Here is an 18,254-nt window from a genome sequence, read left to right as displayed (position 1 = left end):
CGATGAATTGGGTGTTTATTCAGCGGGGCACGGATGAAGATTTAATGGGGAGTAATGGGGGGAATTCATCGGTGAGGATGAGCGGGGATGTATAAACTGGGGCATGTACTAATTGGGGCCATATTAATTGGGCGCATTGCGGGAACCGCCAGCGCAGGGGGGGTCTGGGGAGGGGGGAACAGTGAAGGGGCGGGGCTTCGAGAGCGCAGAGCTGATGGGGGGCGGGGGGAGTGAGGCACACGGAGTCGCCCGGACCTCCCCCCATTAGATGCTCCGACCCTCCCCACGCTATTTCGGGGCAAACCTCAGCCCCGACCCCACACATATCTGCCCCCCACCTAGTCCCAAGTCCCACATCTCATCCGCAAACCTTCCCTCAGAGCCCAAATCCAGGTCCCAAACCCCACATCTAGACCCCATACCCCGAGCCTCACAACAGGAATCCGGGATCCACATCACAAACCTACACCCCACATCCGGATTCTGAACCCACAACCATCGCCGGATTTAGGTCTGGGATTCAGGAGAGATGTGGGGCGGGAGGGTGGACTTAGTGCTTGGGGCCCGGCTAAAGGGAGCGATTTGGAGTCGCATCCCATCCGAATGTGCGACATATTCAGGACCCCGCTCCCCGCCGACTTCCCCGCTCCGGCTCAACTATGGCACCGCTTCCGCCCATCCGGGGCCACTTGACCAATCGGAGACCGGAGCAGAGTCGGAAGAGGCGGGATAAATGGGGAGGAACATCTCAGCAGCCCTGGAGTTTTGTGGGTAGCGAGGCGGAAGCGCCGCATTAGCAAGGCACCAGTCATGAGAACGGGAGCAGGAGGGAATTTCCGGGACGAGCACTTCCGTGGGCTGCGAGGGATTATGGGTAGCGTGGCGGAAGTGCACCGTCAGGGAAGTAACAGGACAGGACCGGAATTGTGTAAATTAACAAGAAAGCAATTGGACGGGAGCAGAGGTGAATGGAATAGAGCGGAAGAGAGTGCGTGGGGACCGGAAATCGGTTGGGCCGCGGCGCCGGATTTGCCGCTCTCTCTCGTGCCATGCCGCTGCGTGCTGTGTACCTCCTGAGCGCCCCCGGCCCCCGCGGCCGGCCCCGCACCTATGTAGGATTCACGCACGACCCTTGGCGGCGACTGCGGCAGCACAACGCGGGGCGACAGAAGGGTGGGGCGCGGCGCACGAGCGGCCGCGGGCCGTGGTGGGTAACCGAAAGGCGGGGGTCCAGGGCCGGAAGTGCGGGCGATTCGGGGGGTGGCGGGCGTCACGTCAGGGCCGCTCTCTCCCCGCAGGCGGATGGAGCTCTACGTGCACGGCTTTCCGTCCGACGTAGCGGCGCTCCGGGTAGGACACGTCCCCCTTCGGCCACACCCCCACAGACCTCCGAGCAGCGCCTCGCTCTCGAGAAGCCCCGCTGCTCCCCCGGTCCCGTTCGCACATTAGGCGGATCTCTTTCTATGCGCCGCGCGTTATCTGAGCCCCATCTGCTGCGCCACAAGCCCCTCTCCCTTAGCCCCGCCCAACCAGCGCTGTCCCACCTCCCCTGAGCCCCGCTCCTCCCCCATCGCGCTGCCTGCGCTCCCGCGCTGTTTCGTTGAGCCGCGCCTTCCGTGCAGTTCGAGTGGGCGTGGCAGCACCCCGCCGCTTCCCGCCGCCTCCACGATGCTAAGCCCCGCCCCCTTCCCGGTGAGCAGCCAATCGCTTTCGCTCTTCGTATGCTGCCCCGCCTGCTCTGGGCCCCGCCCTGGCGCCGCCTCCCACTGCGCCTGCGCTGGCTCCGCCCTCAACCAGGCCCCGCCCTCCACCCGGCCCCGCCCCCCCACGTCGTTATGGAAATGGACCCGGGAGGGCCAAAGCCACGCCCCAGGAAGCGGCCCGCGACCACTTTGGCCACGCCCCCTGCGTGCACGCTGTGTTTGGAGCCCTGCGAGGTAAGGCTGGGGGCTTGGAATCTCTGGGGTCGTTTGGAGGCATTTTGGGGGTCGGTCGAAGGAAATAGCGGTTCGTTATGCGGTATTTTGGGGTCTCCCCTGTGTCACGCTGCTCTGCTGTGAGGCACGTCTGTGGCGCTCAGGGCCCCTGTGGCACATTGAGGTCATTCCGAGGGGTCGGGGGGCTTTGAAACAGGTGATTTGGGGTCACGCTATGGGCTCTGAGGTCCAGGTGCGATATTGCGCAGTCATTATTTTTGATGACCGGCCTCTACACTGGGGTTCTGAGGCCCCGCGGGGATGTCAAGGGTCAGCCTGGTGCCCATGGGATGGACCTGGTGTCCCGGGGGGGGCGGGTCTGGGTCCCCATGGTTGCTTCAGGGTCATCCTGCCGAGTTCCTGGGCCTTTCAACTCCATTTGGGACACTCAGAGGAATTCTGAAGCGGTGCATTACAAAGGGGCGTGGCCTGGTGTGACCCCGCCTCCTCGATGCGGCTCCACCCCCAGGGCCGCACTCTCCGCTGTCCCCGCCCCCCCTGCCCCGCCCGCTGCCACGCCCGCTGCCTTGCCCCACACTTCCTGGGGGCGGAGCCGAAGGAACTGCTGCCGCTGGGTGGGACCTGCCCCAGGTGAGTGGGTGGGGCTTAGGGAAGGCGGGGCCAATTGAGTGTGATCAGCGCTAAGCCCCACCCCCAGCTGCCAGCAGGAGGTGCTGTGGGGAGAGCTGATTGGCTGCGGGGATGGCGACGATGAGTGGGCAGCGCTAGGAGACCCTACCTTGGTAAGTCCCTCCCACCGGCCTCTGACCGCAGCCCCGCTGCCCTGAGCACGCCATCCCGTCTTTGAGCCCACCCGCTGACCTCTGCTCCCACAGGGCCATTGGACGGATGAGCTGCTGCAGGGCCAGCGGGCGGAACCGGAGTGAAGCCACCTCCCCCTCAGCGGCTTTCTAACTTAATTTATTCACAATAAAGCAACAGGTGGAACCGCTCCCAGCATCATTCTTTTGGATCCTGGAAGGGAATGGGGTCCTGGGGACGGATGAGGGCCGTTCGGATGGATCTGAGGTCATTAAGGTCACTTTGGGGCCCACAGGGTCGGTCGCTTTGAGCTCTTCGTGGTGTTTTGGGGTCAACTAGAGGGACGTTGCAATCTTCCAGTGAACATTTCCAGGTCCTGCAGGCCAAGGGGGATCCTTGAGGGATGCTATGGACTCATGTAGAGTGTGTCTGGGGTCCTGTGGGTCACTCTGTGGTCCTTAGTGGTGGGTCTGGGGTCCCTGATGGACACTTTAGGGGTCTGAAGCTCACTCTGAGGCCCTATGGGGTGGGTCCAGCGTCCCTGGGATCCCTATGGTTCACTCTGGGGCCCATTAGGGTGAGTTTGGGTTCATGGTGGACACTTTGGGGCCTATGCAGTGAGTTTGGGTTCCTTGTGGATTGCTGTGGGGCACAACGGGGTGAGTTCTTGGTCCTTTACAGCACTATGGGGTGTGTTTTGGGGTGGAATGTTGTGATTTTAGGGCCCTCGTAGTGCCACTATGGGGTCCATACAACCCCTCACCCATGACAGCAAATACCCAAAACGCCCCAAATTCACACCAAAAACAGCACAACCTATAGCATCTGAACTCGACATAACCCTCACAGACCCACAGACCGCCAAAAATCCCCAGAATGGCCCCAAATCCCCAAAGTACCCCAAACTGCGAGGGTCACTTCTTCTTGGTCTCCTTGCAGGCGACAACGTAGCGCTGCGCCACGTTCAGTGGCGGCGAGTAACCGTCAGCATACGACGTGTCCTCGAACAACACTGAGTAGTCGTCCTGTGGCTGCACGTGTGGGGTGAAAAACAGCAGCAGTAATGAGCGAGTGCTGGGCCCAGGGCAGGGCCGATCTGCAGGGCACACTGGGGCCGTACCCGCTGCGGCGGTGCGTGGATGAGGGCGCGGTAGAAGCAGGTGGTCTGCGGGTACAGCGCCAGCACCAGCTGCTCACGCTGGAACAGCGCTTCAGGGTCGGTCTCAGGGTTTGCCTTCCACTGTGGCAGAGGGATCACGCGGCGCCGGCTGAGCGTGTGCCTCCTGCGGGATGGTGGGGAGGAGCAATGAGTGAGGGTTGGGGGCGGATGAGGGGTCTGGAGAGCAGGTTTGGGGGTCTGAGGAGAGTTTTGTGGTATGGTGGTTGTGCAGAGGGAGTTTGGGAGAGCTAGAGGGCTTTGGGGAGGTGTGTGGAGAGGATTTGGGAAGGTTTGGTAAGAACTAGAAGAGGTTTGTGGGGAGCTGGGAGCATGGGGGCGTGGGAAGGGGGTTTGTGGGGAGTTGGGTTGTTTTGAGGGGTTTGAGGTGGGAGTTTGGGGGGAGCTGGGGAGAGTTAGGGAGTGATGAGGGAGTTGGAGGAATAGGGGAGGGTTTTGGGAGGGGGGTGGGGGCTGCGAGGATGTGGGGGCAGTTTGTGGGGCTGGGGGTACAGTTGAGGGGTGGGGGTGCTCACTCTTTGCCCTCCTCATCGATGTCGTCCACCTCATACCTGGGAAGGGGGAAAGAAAAAAGGAAAAAGGATTAAACCACAGCAAAATGTGGGGAAGTGCTGTGACCCCAGAGCACCCCACAGCCCTACAAGGAGCAGTGGCTGCAGTGCCCCCAAATGCCCCAACACTGCCCCACGCCATGCCCCATTCCCCCCCCAGAATGCCCAAACCGCCTCCTCACCCCTTTCCACCACCCCCCACAACCCTGCCCCTTTCCCTCCCCACCTCCCACCCCCTCGCCCCCTCCACACACTTGTTGGCAGCATGGCTGTAGCTGACCACCTCAGCCAGGATCCACTGCTCGTCGCCATCCACCGCCTTGACGCGTGCCGCCACTTTGTCCCCAGGCTTGGCCACGTAGTCCCCGGCTGCCGGCATGGCACCGCACAGCGGGGGCGGCCTGGGGTTGGGGGTTGCGGGTTGGCAGGTGGGAGTTAGGGGGAGGGGTGAAGCTGGGATGGGATTTGGGGTTCTGCAGTGCAGTCAGGGGGGAGCTGGCAATCCAGGACAGGGGTCAGGGAACAGACCTTGACTTGGGGTTTGATGGGGTGCAAGGGGAGAGAGGGCAAGGGCATGGTCAGAGTGGGGTCTGGGCAGGTTGAGTTTCCCAGGATGGGGCTGGAGGCAGCTGGAGGCCTATGGTGTAGGGCAGGGGGTGGGATTTGCTGCGTCTGGATGTCACGTGTAGGGTTAGGGCTATGCTTTGGAGTCGGGGTCCAGAAGCAGCGGATGGGGTTAGGATGTGGTGTGCAACTGGGGGCTCAGGGCACAGTGGAGGGCGGGGTGCGGTGTGGGTCTGGGAGTTCAGGGCAACCTGTGGGGAGGGGTGCACTGTGGGGTCGGGGAGGACCTACTTGTCGCCTGGCTTGCCGATCCAGAGCGGCAGCGTCATGGCCGACTGCTGCAGCAGTGTCATCAGCACGCCCCGGCGCATCGTCTTGCGCGGCGGCTCTGCGTCGCTGTAGATCCCTGCAATCTTGGCGGCTGTGGCACAGTGGGGGGACACGGTGACACCAAGACTGGGGGTCAGTTGGGGAGGGGGTGGGGTGTGCAGGGGAAGATTTGGGAGCAATGCCAGGGATTTGGGGCGTAAAAACAGAAAAACAGAGCGTGGTGTGACAGGATGCAACAGAACATACTAAGAGAATTTGAGAGGAATTTGGGGTGAAAGCTGAGAAAACTGGGGTCCGAGCTCACATTGGAAAAGCTGGGGGAAAGAAAGAAAAACAGAAACACACACAACAGATGTGGGAAGGAACTGCAGCGCCTAGGGACATTTGGGGGAATTTAGCAGAGTTTGGAAGAGCAGGAACAGTTTGAGGGAATTTGGGGGTTTCAACTAACTCAAAAATAGGAAAAAAAAAAGTAATACAAAATACCATAGTATCAGGAGGTGCATACAGGAACTTTTAAAATGCGAAGTAATACAGAAAAAATACAAAAGGATCTGAATATGTGCGGGGAGAATTAGGGTGAAAACAAGCAGAGTTTGGGGAGACACACAGAGAAAGTTTGGGTTGGCTGCGCACAGGGAATGTACAGGACGAGCAGGGGCCAGGGACACACGGGGTCCGGGACACAGCCGCACAACGGAGGCTCGTACCGATGCGGCGCTCCTCCAGCAGGGACTTGATCTCGGCAATCTTGTCCAGCGCCTTGCGAAGGATGCTGCAGAGGGCCATCAGGGCAGCTGCCACTCATGGGGGGCACGGGGCAGCGCGTAGGGATGTTGGGGTGCGGGGTGTGGGGGTGTAGGGATGTGGGGATGCGGGGCTGCCCTACTTGCACTCAGCCTCAGCGTCCGCCTTGGCGGTGGTGTACAGCCCGCGCAGCTTGGTGCGGTAGTACGGCGAGACTGGAGGGGAACGTAAGAACGGCCTGAGCCGCGCTGCCGCGGCCGCGCTCCTTTCACCCAACCCCGCCCCCTTCCCACGGCCCCGCCCTCTCCGCATCACCCCGCTCCCTCCCCAGAAGCCCGCCTCTCCTCGCAGCCCCGCCCCGCAGCGCCCTTCCGGTTCCCGGCGCCACCCGCTCCGCCCCGCGCCGCTCTCACTCTTGTTCTCGGTCTGCATCCTCTCGTGCGTTTTCTGGATGTTGATCAGGTTGTGCTCGCTGCGGGAGCGCTCCTCCTGTAAGGCGGCAGGCTGGCGGCGGGGGCTGCCCGCACAGCCCCCACGCCCGGACCCCCAGCCCGGCGCCCGCCCCCCCCAGTCACCGCATCCACAGCGCAAACTCCCGCTCCGCGACTCCGCCTCCGCGTCCGCAGCGCCGGCCCCGCACCCATCAGCGCAGCCCTAAAGCCACGCGACGAAACGCAAACCCAAACGGCCAGAGCCTCAGCCCGCCCCCGGAGCCAGGCGGACACTTCGCGGGAGGCAGCAAAGCGGCTCAGACCCTCCGTGCGCCCGCGCCTCCACACCTGCGTGTGCCCCAGCAGCCGCTGCAGCTCGGCCAGCAGCTCGGCGATGCGCGAGTCCGCCGACACCAGCGCCATGACGGCGGCCACAACGCAGCGTCCGCACGGAGTTCTACGCATGCGCCAGTCTCGACACAGCACTACGCATGCGTAATTCTGGAGACTAGTACGCATGTGCCATGCTTGATGGTTCACTGCGCATGCGCCATCCCGGGGCTAGCACTGCGCATGTGCCAGGTCCTACGTGCGCCGGTCCAGCATTACGCATGCACCACTGCAGGGGAAGTTGAACGCATGCGCGATTCCAGAGGCAGTAATCGCATGCGCAATTGCAAGCTCTAGTAGTACGCATGCGCCATTCCTGAGAGAATGAGAGAGAACGAGAACTACGCATGCGCCAGTGCTGCGCTGCACTACGCGCGTGGCATTGTGGACCCGGTAGTACCACGTGCCAGCCCCGACACGGCCCTGTGCGTGCACCGGTCCCGCTATCGGCATTTTGGGACTCCCTATAATGACGGGCGTTGGCGGATTGACGGCGCAGCACGATTAGAGGAAGGACTCGCCCGGTGTGCTCCCAGAGCTGCTCTGATCCTCACCGTTCCAGAAAGCCGCCTCCCCCGCCGATCCCCGAGAGTCGTCCGCCCTCGGTGCAGTCGCGCGCTTTGGCCACGCGGTGGCAGCAGAGACCCAGGAAACGGCTTCGGCGATCGGGCTGACGGGGCTCGGCGCTGTTGCTTCATTCTTTTGACTTCAGGTGAACGCAAAGTTGGAAGAGGGAAGAAAACAAGAAAGGAAAAAATCTGCAAAGCCAGGAAGCCTGTGTTAATTGCTTATGAATGTATGTGGAAACAATGACCGAAGTTATGTTGCATTTTTTTTATTAGCGTCAGTTGCATTTATTTAAATAGTCATGCACCAAATTCCAACTACACCAGGCAAATTTAACGGTAATAGAGTGAAGGCACGTTAGCAGAAAGCACAAGACTGTATTGACATTGTCTCAGCCTCTGGTTATTTTTAATGAGGTTTTTTTATAAATGCCTTTTTTGCATTAAAAAAAAAAAGCCAAAAATAAATCTCAGATTGCTGAAAATGTATGTGTGATTCTATTTGTAATGATGGTGATCTTGCAAGGTGATTAAAGGTGCTTTGCAAAAATCAAATGAGCCTAACCTAATCAGATCAGGATGAAACAGTGTGAGTCAGGTAAAGGAATGTCATTCTTGGAGGCCTTAACAAAGAAGACTCCGTTGTATTCTAAGGCACACAAATGGACTCCCAAAGCTTGTCTGTGTCTGCCTAGTGTGCTCTACAGCTTCCAATGATGTTGAAGTGGACGCAAGGCAACCCTACAATACACCCCAAACTTCTCCGTGTCCTCTAGAGTGCCCTAAAGGCTATTCCGTGCACTCCACTGTAGCCCAAGTAGCCCTCGGCATACTCAGGGCCATACCAGACCGATCTCTGAGCTCCCTGGGCCACTCCAGGGCACTCTAGGGTGCACTGAGAACCTCCGTGAGCACTCTGGTGCCGTTACACACAGTGATGTATGGGTGGATGTGTGCGCTGCTCTGACCTCCGGGAATACAGCAGCCAGTCGGTCAGCAAAGCTGAGTTCTGGAGCATCACAGGAAATGGAGTTTTCCATTGCTGCACGTAAGGCTAAGTCATGCACAGCCAACCTGCAGGCCACATGTGGCCCAGCTCAGCTTGCGCTGTGGCTCACACCCCCTGCTGCCATGTCATCTCGGTGGCAGCTCTGCCACACAGAGCAGCCTGGCCTGCCTGGCCCCAAGACACCAGGAGAGCAGAGAGCAGTGCTGACAAATAATCACAGGATGTCCTGGGTTGGAAGGGACCTTCAGGATCAAGTTCCAACCCCTCTGCCACAGGCAGATTGGATCAGGTTCCAACCACCAGATCGAGTATGAGATCAGGTACTGCGGCACTATGCTTAATTTGCAAGGAAGCCGTGTTGTTTTTCAAAGAATACAACTTGAAAAGACATTATATGCAGAAACATGCTGCCAAATTCAACGCCTATCAAGGAATGCTAAAAAATACATTAACAATGTTCTGTTGCTCATACATATTATGTATCCAGCCCAAGGCAACTCCTGTGCATTCAATATGGTCCAGGCAAGCCAGAAGACTGGACAGTCATGGGTTGAGGCACAAGACAAAGCATCGTTCTTTCCCCCAAGGCAGCAGTCCATTTCCAGACTGTTTCATGTCACCCGGCACGTGGAGAAGCACCCCAGAACCAGACTGCAGCCCGCAGGAAGCACCAGCCTGCCCTGCAGCACAAGCACGCACGGCGCTGGGGTGAACACGTGTCACTGTGCTGAGTCCAGTGCGCGCCACGGGGGCAGCAGGGAGCCGAGACGGTCCGTTCGCAGGGCTCGACTGGGGCCAAGAATGCAGTGAGGTGCAGAGCGAACAGAGGAAGAACGCTGTGGGCTGCAAGCGGGCACCCCAGACCTCGAGTGCTTAGTGCAAATGAAGCCATTGCTACCTGATCCTGCACTACTACTGGAAGAACAGACCATGGATTCATGAAACAGAGCGCTTAGAGAAAAAAGAGGCTGCTTCCACGTTTCTGTGCACGTGTTACTCCCTGTAAGACTCCTGCATGTAGGCACAGGCAGACTCAGTGCAGTGACCGGAGAAGAGACGCCGCTTCTTCCTTCACTGCAGGCACTCATTGCTGCCCGAAGGACCAGAGAGCACAGGCAGCGCAGCGCCGCTCTGCTGAGCAGTGAGAAGGGACAGCCCTGCAGCTCTGCACACACACGCATCACTTCTGGAGAGCTGCTGCTGCCGAACGCTGCTCCTCCCATCGCCAGCCCTCGTGCTGCCCCTGCAGTGGCACCGCTCTGCAAACCTCCTGCAGCACACAGCAGCAGCGGCACAGCTGGTGCCCCAGGAGAGGCAGAGGAGCGCCGCGCCACAGGGCCCAGGACCCCCTGACAGGTGGGCTGCTGCCCCTCTGCAGGACTGCCTGCTGCTGGATTGAACGTGAGATGTAGAGAGCCAGAGCCCTCTGTGAGTAGGAAACAGCAGCGTCTGTGGACGAATATCCAACGCTGCACACGGAGCCCGCCTGTGTAAGACAAGTGGACCATCTGTTCCAGACTGCTTTTTATTCAGCAGCGTAACACCACATCTGACGCACCAACGATCAGCGACCCACATTTTGTCTGTAAAGCAACGAAAGGGATGGAATATGTTCACTACCAGAAGAAAAGAGCTGTTTTACATAGGAAGTAAATGATCTCCTTTCTGGTGAAAGAAGAAACAGTTTCTTTTACTAATGGATATAATCTCAACTAAAATTAAGTTGTAAATACATGAAAAACAGTGTTTTCAAATATTATGGAAACTAATGAAGTCATCTTGCAGCCAGAACTTCTTTCAACAGTGCTGTTACGGGTCAGTGCTGCTCATCGCTCCGTTCCGGCGCAGGACAACTGGCTGCATACTTTCTCCTCAAGCCTTTCAAATACACTTGCAAACTCTCCGAATCCAATCGCGAATTTCTAGCAGTCTGAACCAACCTCATTGCCAGGTGGTACACAGCTCTGTGCTTCATCATCTCCGGAGTGGTTTTCTGTCTGTGCTGTTCTTAAAAGCACACGCACACTTTAAGCAGGAAATTAATAACTTGCTATTATTAAAACAGAAGCACTACAGGCTTTTTGCACGCTACTTCTGACCTGCTGATTCTTGGTTGGCACACCAACATTACAGCCAGCACTCCTGAACCCCACAGGCCCGTAGCAAACATCTCTTACCCATTAATTTCACAAATCAAAATGTTACTTTCTTGATGACATCTGTCATCATAAAAGCCTATGCAGTCTTATGCTATAATCTTTCAGAAATATTTAAAATAAAGCAGAGCTCTACAAAAACTGATAATTGCAGTAGTATACATTTATAAACGACTGCTACGTACCAAAATTTGTTTAGCAACATGGTTTGTGATTGCCTTTGCATCCAGAATTATGGATGGTGGTAGAGAGGAAACTTCTGCAGCTTTTAATCCTAAACAAAGGAAACACAAACCAGGATTCAGGATAACGTTTTATTCTACCCTCCACATTATTTATTCTACAATCAGCTCACATTCATCTAAAAAGTTATTTTGATGTAATCTTTCTGTCTCTTTTTCCACCAAAACTGTTGTAAGAGTTACTGAATAAAATGTCTACTTTGTTACAATGTGGCCCCTGAAATACACTTCCACAGAAGTTAGGGCTGGCACTAAGAGGGCAGGATCAGATGCTCCGAAGGATGAAGGGAAAACGGCACAGCAGTCATCAACAGCTTTGTCTGCTTCTTTCACGTTCAGGTAGTGCTAAATGCACTCAGCCCCGGCTGTGGGACCCAGGGGACGCAGGCGTCATTTTCCGACTTCTGCTCCTTGCCAGCTGCAAAGCTGCAGATACTCAGGGTAAAAAAATACATGAAAAGATCTCCTGCCCTAGCACGATGTCTTGATTTTTTTAACTGCTGTCTGTGACTCTGGCTGCGCAGAGGAAATTCTGTGCTTCAGGAGAAGTTCCAACAATGTACCGTTAGAAATGGTCAAGAAAAGCCCCTGCACTTTTTTTTTTAATTATTAAATACAACGCTGCTCAATTAAGACAAAGTCAGGACAGTGAGGCAGCACTCCTGTGTCAGCAGGAGATCTACCAAAGGTCTGCTGCTCACAGGGCTTGGAAGGGAGCTCTAGAGCTCATCAAGTCCAATCCCCCACTAAAGCAGGTTCCCTACAGCAAGTCACACAGGTAGGCATCCAGACAGGCCTGAATGCCTCTAGAGAAGGAGACTGCATGACCTCTGTGGGCAGCCTGCTGCAGTGTGCAGGCACTTTAACAGTGAAGAAGCTCTTCCTTGTGTTTGCATGCAACTGTGTTCCATTTTCTGCTTGTTGCCCCTTATTCTATTGCTGCACACCACTGAAAAGACTACGTCCCTATCTGCTTTACTCCCACAGTCTGGGTATCTATAAACAGTTACGAGATCCTCTCTCAGCCTTCTCTTCTCCAGACTGAAGACACCCTAGGCCTCTCAGCCTTTCCTTGTATAGGCAACACTCCAGGCCCTTCATCACCTCTGTCACCCTTCACTGGACTCCTAGGAGATCCCTGTCTATTCCTGTCTTTTTTGAACAGGGGACTCCAGAAACATGGTATTTCTGAGTTAGGGTTGCAGCATTTGAAACAGACCTTGTTCTGCTAACGACAGAGAAACTTACACCTGAAATTCTGATAAAGAGGCATCTTAAGTCTCATCAACTCAAGCCAGACAGGACTAATTTGTAGTTTTCAGTCACCACTGACTTGCAGTAATCATGTGCAACTATTAAATCCCATCTAAATCACAGATTCAGCTACAGAATCTTGCATTCAGAAATATGGATTTCCACACTTCTTTAAAACATGCAGTTATACTTTACTGTCACACATGGCTCAGTGACTCATACTCCTTTAATCTGCACACTCTACCAAGTCAGTCACAGTGGAATCTCTTACCGTAGTTCTTTTCCTCTGTATATCCTTTAGAAAGTGTGTAAGTGTACGTAATCTTCTCCTTCTTTCCAGCGCTGCTTCTCACATGCTGCACTTCAAAATGGTAATTTTCCACATTGGGATACAAAGCATCCATATGACACAGCTCCAGGAAATGCGTAGCAAACAAAGTAAATGCCTAAGTAAGAAAAATAGAAACAAAATTCAGGATTCAAATGATCCTTTGATAAATTACAACAAGTAAGAAAAACGGTCTCACAGCTCTCCAAGTCCACAACTCTGAAGAGCTGTATTTAAATTACTAAAAGTATGAATAATGCAAATAATAAAAAAAAACCTAAGTGATCAGTTCTAACGTCGGCAAGAGTGTGTTTTCCCACTTAGGGCTCCCCAGCTCTTTTCTCAACATAAGGGGAACAGCAGGTAGAACAGGAAGCCCATGACACTTTTGAAGTGTGACGGGGCATTTCGAATCACTGGGTGCTTCACTTTCTTCAGGGGATGTTCTTCCTGAGGCACAAGCTGCAGACAACAGGTGAGATTCCTCTACGAAACCACAACAGTACTCTGCATGAACTGTGACAAGAAACTGAATCTATAAACCCCTATGAATTGACAAGAAGCTACGGCCAGCCACGTAACTGGAACAGAGCAGCAACTTCCGATCCACGCTGCGCCACTCTTTGGAACAAACCTCTGACCTACACAACGAGCACCTCAGAGTGAGCAACCTCCACCCTCCAGGGCTCGAGCACACAAAGCACTGACTGCAAACAGCACGAGGCTGGGCCAGCATTTTTTCTATTTTTTCTTATCTAGGATAAGAAAGCAAGTTACCAAGCAAGCTGCAAAAAAGATGGTGACCCGTGATCAGAATGCAGAATATGTCAGCATTTTGTCTGTCACTGTAACTTCTACTGCTCACAAGTCATGAAAAATGTCATTTCTAGGCAAGAAATCTCTATAAAATTTAAATTGTGTGAAACCACAATACTTACAGAACGATAAAATAATTATTAAAAGTTTACACTTTTTTTTTTTTTTTTCAGAATTACCTTCAAATTCAGGAGATATTCACAGGCAGCATAACAAATGCCAATACCTTCTTCGGCACTGGTACCTCTGCCAAGTTCATCGATGATGATGAGTGATTTGTCATTAGCATTTTGTATGATGTATGTTATCTAGGAAAATATTTTATTAGTTATCATTCCTAGGAAAGCAGCTTTTAAAAATCCTGCTACTAATTGAAATACTTGTGTTATCCAGATAAAAAATCAGAGATGTAAAAACTCCTGTCAGATCCGTAAGCGTTACTTGTTCATCCCTTCCAAATGGCTGTAAATCCTAACCCACCAGTGGGTTAACCCAACAACCCTACAACCCTTCCTCTTTTCCACTGAGCATTTGTACTCTTTGCTGGGTAAAAAACTGGCTGGACAGCTGGGCCCAGAGCGTGGTGGCAAATGGAGTTTAATCCAGGCAGTGTCTGGTCACTAGTGGTTCTCTTCAAGGGTCAGTTCTGGGGCCAGACCTGTACAGTGTCCTTACTGATGATCTGCATGATGGGGATTGAGTGCACCCTCATTAAGTTCACAGATGACTCCAAGCTGGGAGGGTGCTGATTTGCCTGAGCATAGAAAGGCCCTGCAGAGGGATCTGGGTATGCTAGATCAATGGGCTGAGGCCAACTGTATGAGGTTTCAGTAGACCAAGTACCAAGTCCTGCACTTTAGTCACAATAACCCTATCAAACACTATGGGTTTGTGGGAGAGTGGCTAGAAAGCTGCATGGAGGAAAAGGGTCTGGGGAGATTATTTGGCAGCCAGCTGAACATGAGCCAGCAGGGTACTCAGGTGGCCAAGAAACCCAACAGCATCCTGGCTTTTATCAGAAATAGCACAGCCAACAGGACCACGAAAATGATCCCACCATACTTGGCAGTGGTGAATTTGCACCTTGAGTACTGCTCAGTTTTGGGCCCTAACTACAAGATATTGAGGCACTGAAGAGTGTCCAGAGAAGGGCAATAAAGCTGTGACAGGTGTGGAGCACAAGTCTTATGGGGAGCAGGCTGAGGGAACTGGGATTGTTCAGCCTGGAGAAGAGGCGGCGCAGGGGAGACCTTCCTGCTCTCTGCAACTCCCTCAAAGGAGGCTGTGACAGCGAGGTGGGACCTCACCTCTCTTCCCAGGTTACCAGCAAAAGGATGAGAGGTAACAGCCTTAAGGAGGCCGCTTAACCGTAACAGGAGGTTCAAGGCAGATAGTAGGAAAAATTTCTTCTCAGAAAGAGCAGTAATACATTGGAACAGGACGCCCAGGGAAGCGGAGGAGTCCTGTTCCTGGAGGTTTTCAAGAGGAGGGCAGATGCAGCACTAAGGGACACGGCTACTTGGTACGCGGGTGGTGGGTTGACAGCTGGGCTCCATGACCATAATGATCTTCTCCAAAATTCATGATTCTGTAACTGCTTTCCTCAAAAGCATATCAGTTTGGGAGAAGACAGTGAGAGGGCTTAGCCAAATAATCCTTCAGGTTCCAAAACGTAACAAAGCATTGGAATTACTGTCCATGGAACACTGATTTTTACTCAGACTGGGGCATCATTATACAGGATGTGTGTTCTCTATCACTATTTCAGATAAAAGATGAAGGATGATTTTTTTAAACAGTATTCAAAGTACATTCTTTCAGTGGAAAAATACTACTACAATTTCAATCACGTCCAATGTAACAACAGACACGTGGCCCTAGATTATCTATCTTTAATACCTCCTTCATTTCCTTCATGAATGTTGAGGCATTTGTTTCTATATCATCGTCCATTCCTATTCTGGTAAAAATTTGCTCTGCAATTCGAAAAGAGCAATACTCTGCTGGGACATAAGAACCTACAAAGCAAGACACAAGTTTTCTCATATCAGCATGACAAATGCCAGCTTGCACTGCAGAGAATGTATCTTGTTCTAGACAACTTCAGAGAACATATTTTACCATTGCTTTAAAAAAAAATATTACATTGATGCTATACCTGAACAATCAGTAAAACCTTAAGATACCACGTGTCTGAAGCTATGTCAGTCTGAAGGGATGCAAAAGTCAGAACGACCTGTTGGATTAATCTGCATTTTTGCAGCCACTGTGATACTAAGCCAAGGAATCGTGATTTCCACAGAACAAATTTATACTGCCTCACCAATCTCTGAGAATTACTAGTTTTACTGAAAAGAACAGGAAGCTTTATACCATCTGTTAATTTTACTGTCTCCTTTATCCATATTAAATTCATGTTTTTGAGAGTAATTCCTGAAGAACTTGTTTGGAATTGGATCCAAAAACACATACTGGACAAATTTTATTCTCCACTACCAAGTAATTTCAACCATTTATTTCAGCCCATTAGATCCTCTCTCCTGAGCTACTGGCCTTATCTTCCTTTATCTTTGAGATAAAAAAATCATGAAGAATTCCTAAGTATAAGGACAAGGCTTAGACAGTCAGACTTTACAAGTATTTCACTTTTATAATTTTAGTGATAAAGCATTGCTGTACTTATTGCTTTTATATGATCTATTAATTCTGCTTGGCTGAAAGCAGGTTACTCCACATAATGGAGGTGTCCTCTCAAGTTCATCTCTTCTTTTTGGATGACAAATATATATGCAGCCTGGTGGGCCCACTCTGTGGACACTCACTATTAAGCTTGCACGAGGTGCTGGACTGAGTTAGGATGCTCCCAAAAAAATTAAATAAATAAATAAAACAAGGCCTCCAACTGTATTTCTCCTAGCTGAAACTAGCCAGGCTTTCTTATACACAGACGAGTCCAGGGGCATAAGCTTCCATAAGCTTCCATAAGCAGACCCAAAATTCTACAGTAGCATCTTCAGCAACATAGGCACTGGTAGAAGGAAAAGTACTTACAATTGTATTTTATTATTTACATAGAATCTTATTCTTTAAGACGAATTATTAGCCTGCAAAAACATTTTTAACTAGAAACTACTTGAAGTGCTGTGGAAGTTCATGAATACGGTCAAGTCTTACCGATCTGCGCCATAATTTGACAGAGAGCAATCTGTTTTAGATACGTTGATTTTCCACTCATATTTGGTCCTGTGATAATGAGGAAATTGCTACCTTCTGTCAGATATGCATTGTTGGACACGGGTTTCTCCATGGCTATCTTTTCAAGAATAGGATGCCATCCCTGCTTGATCGCCAAAGTATCTGTAAAATCTGGACGAACTGGAAGAGAAGGATATAATAAAGCTTCACAGAATTAGTACAGAAACCTTTCGGTTATTGAACCAGTGCATTCTGAAATGAAGTTTCTGCAGAACAGAAGTCAAACTCTGTGGTCTTGATTCCCTAATTTTTACTTTCCTGCAGTCACTTACAAGAATTACCAGTTATCTTCAGCTATGGATTCTGATCATCAGGCAAGTCCTCAAGATTTATTTTTACAAAAAGAAAAAGAATCCCAAAACTAACATTACATTTCAAAATTAACATCATGTTTGTGTTCCCCTATAAGCAGCACAGAACTCTAGTAATACAGAAAAATATAGAGTGAAGCTTCAAAAGAAATCCAATGGGAAAACAGGAAACATTTTTGCACGTACTGTACTTTTTGTCACTTATTTTTATACTGCTATAACCATATAAAATGCAGAGGTCATGAACTCCACCTGTAACTATTACACAAGTTTGTTACTGTATCAGCACGGGGAACTAGAAAGTAACATTCTTTCTATTTTTGTTCATACACTGCTGTACGGATAATAAGGGTGCCTACAGCTCCTACGTACGACTATTTCAAGCCAGGACCATTTTATTTCTATGGCATCACTGCAGACTAACAACTGTTGTTAAAACTGCTGCTTAAACACCGAAGCCTTCAAGAAAGAAGTGCCAAAGCAGTTCTTTGGGTTCCAACACAGAGGAACTCAAATTACCTGGTAGCTTTTAGAGAGAATCACAGAATCGCAGGGGTCGGAAGGGACCTCCAGAGATCATCCGCTCCAACCCCCTGCCGAAGCACCTCCCTGCACCAGGTGGCACAGCACGGTGTCCGGGCAGGACAGACTCCAACGGCAACGGGTCGACAGCCACGAAAGCAGCCCATTTCTCCGGGTGGAGACGCACTCAGGCCTGGCAGCGCAAACCGCAGAAGCAAAGCAGCTTCCGTCTCGTCATGAACTGCTGATGTGAACTGCTCTGATTCAGCCGGTGGGAAAAGACCGTGACAACTCAAGCCTATCATTACTCCTGTGTTTGAAATATCTGAACACGAAGAATCAGTGTCATTCTGCAAACCTAACTCTGCTACTGAGCTGGAAACGTCACAGCAGCATCAGCAGTGATGAGCTAATACAGCTGCTGAGATGGCTTTCCAGACCAGCTTTTATTTGGTATCTATGCAGCAGCGCATTCTAGCTAGGAACCTCAGGTTTGCATTGTCTGTAGAGACAGGTAGCTCAAATCAGCATTTATTAAAGACTGTGTGCTTGTTTGTACACTGCAGAACTGGGCTAGGGAAGCCAGATGATGCAGCGATGCAGATACAGCCAAATTGTTGACACAGGACGTAACAATACATCAGTCAGCACATGATCCTGGATTCCTCAGCTCTCCCTAAAAGCACTCCACAAAGGTGTGACAAAAATTGAAGCTGAAAAATAGATAGCTGCTTATTTATATATATGTTTAATGTCGACCTGTTTATATTAGAGTGTTCTTTCAGAACACAAAAGTTAATGCAGGATGTTCACAGACTTGAAATGAATATGCTTGAAGGAACTGTCGTGAAAAGACTGGATATGAAG

At 51.8% G+C, this 18,254-nt stretch overlaps 3 protein-coding genes across 13 annotated transcripts in view; 1 reads left to right on the top strand and 2 right to left on the bottom strand.

Moving 5' to 3' along the window:
- Positions 1-972: 972 nt before the first annotated feature.
- On the top strand, positions 973-2,928 carry LOC128082959 (structure-specific endonuclease subunit SLX1-like). 2 transcript variants are annotated; one of them, XM_052687687.1, is made up of 6 exons: positions 973-1,207; positions 1,299-1,350; positions 1,701-1,937; positions 2,446-2,567; positions 2,635-2,719; positions 2,813-2,928. In XM_052687687.1, exons 1-6 carry the CDS (start codon positions 1,050-1,052, stop codon positions 2,861-2,863), a joined length of 705 nt encoding a protein of 234 aa, XP_052543647.1. In that variant the 5' UTR covers positions 973-1,049; the 3' UTR covers positions 2,864-2,928. The 2 variants fall into 2 exon arrangements, with proteins under 2 accessions (XP_052543647.1, XP_052543646.1); XM_052687686.1 differs by having other exon boundaries at positions 1,623-1,937.
- SGF29 (SAGA complex associated factor 29) lies at positions 2,882-7,006 on the bottom strand. 2 transcript variants are annotated; one of them, XM_052687683.1, is made up of 10 exons: positions 6,887-7,006; positions 6,521-6,596; positions 6,250-6,322; positions 6,071-6,135; positions 5,322-5,451; positions 4,721-4,867; positions 4,431-4,466; positions 3,859-4,021; positions 3,638-3,769; positions 2,882-3,114 (listed from the first exon to the last, which is right to left on the bottom strand). In XM_052687683.1, the coding sequence occupies exons 1-9, from the start codon at positions 7,001-7,003 to the stop codon at positions 3,653-3,655; spliced, it is 924 nt and encodes a 307-aa protein (XP_052543643.1). In that variant the 5' UTR covers positions 7,004-7,006; the 3' UTR covers positions 2,882-3,114; positions 3,638-3,652. The 2 variants fall into 2 exon arrangements, with proteins under 2 accessions (XP_052543643.1, XP_052543645.1); XM_052687685.1 differs by lacking the exon at positions 4,721-4,867.
- Positions 7,007-10,014: 3,008 nt separating this feature from the next.
- The window catches only part of LOC128082957 (mutS protein homolog 4-like), a 42,304-nt gene continuing 34,064 nt past the window's right edge, over positions 10,015-18,254 (bottom strand). For all 9 annotated transcript variants that reach the window (XM_052687678.1, XM_052687677.1, XM_052687675.1 and 6 more), the window contains exons 15-20: positions 16,474-16,674; positions 15,199-15,317; positions 13,479-13,607; positions 12,427-12,601; positions 10,845-10,933; positions 10,015-10,505 (exon numbers count right to left, since the gene is read on the bottom strand). In XM_052687678.1, the coding sequence (XP_052543638.1) occupies positions 10,320-10,505; positions 10,845-10,933; positions 12,427-12,601; positions 13,479-13,607; positions 15,199-15,317; positions 16,474-16,674 (899 nt within the window). In that variant the 3' untranslated portion in view covers positions 10,015-10,319. The remainder of the gene's footprint in view (positions 10,506-10,844; positions 10,934-12,426; positions 12,602-13,478; positions 13,608-15,198; positions 15,318-16,473; positions 16,675-18,254) is intronic.

The sequence above is a fragment of the Tympanuchus pallidicinctus genome, unplaced genomic scaffold (assembly GCF_026119805.1).
Source record: "Tympanuchus pallidicinctus isolate F22 unplaced genomic scaffold, pur_lepc_1.0 scaffold23, whole genome shotgun sequence".
NCBI classification, from domain to species: Eukaryota; Metazoa; Chordata; class Aves; order Galliformes; family Phasianidae; genus Tympanuchus; species Tympanuchus pallidicinctus.
Note: the sequence above shows the minus strand (reverse complement) of the source record. Positions and strands in the feature narration are given on the sequence as shown.

What these genes read in the sequence shown, in the direction of transcription:
- SGF29 (XM_052687683.1), bottom strand. Translation starts at nt 7,003, where the DNA reads ATGCGTAGAACTCCGTGCGGACGCTGCGTTGTGGCCGCCGTCATGGCG. An exon ending in GATGCAGACCGAGAACAAGA is followed by an intron (nt 6,323 to 6,520) that starts GTGAGAGCGGCG and finishes GTTCCCCTCCAG; the next exon opens with TCTCGCCGTACTACCGCACC. An exon ending in TCCACGCACCGCCGCAGCGG is followed by an intron (nt 3,770 to 3,858) that starts GTACGGCCCCAG and finishes CCACACGTGCAG; the next exon opens with CCACAGGACGACTACTCAGT.
- LOC128082959 (XM_052687686.1), top strand. Translation starts at nt 1,050, where the DNA reads ATGCCGCTGCGTGCTGTGTACCTCCTGAGCGCCCCCGGCCCCCGCGGC. An exon ending in TGTGTTTGGAGCCCTGCGAG is followed by an intron (nt 1,938 to 2,445) that starts GTAAGGCTGGGG and finishes CTCCACCCCCAG; the next exon opens with GGCCGCACTCTCCGCTGTCC. An exon ending in CGCTAGGAGACCCTACCTTG is followed by an intron (nt 2,720 to 2,812) that starts GTAAGTCCCTCC and finishes CTGCTCCCACAG; the next exon opens with GGCCATTGGACGGATGAGCT.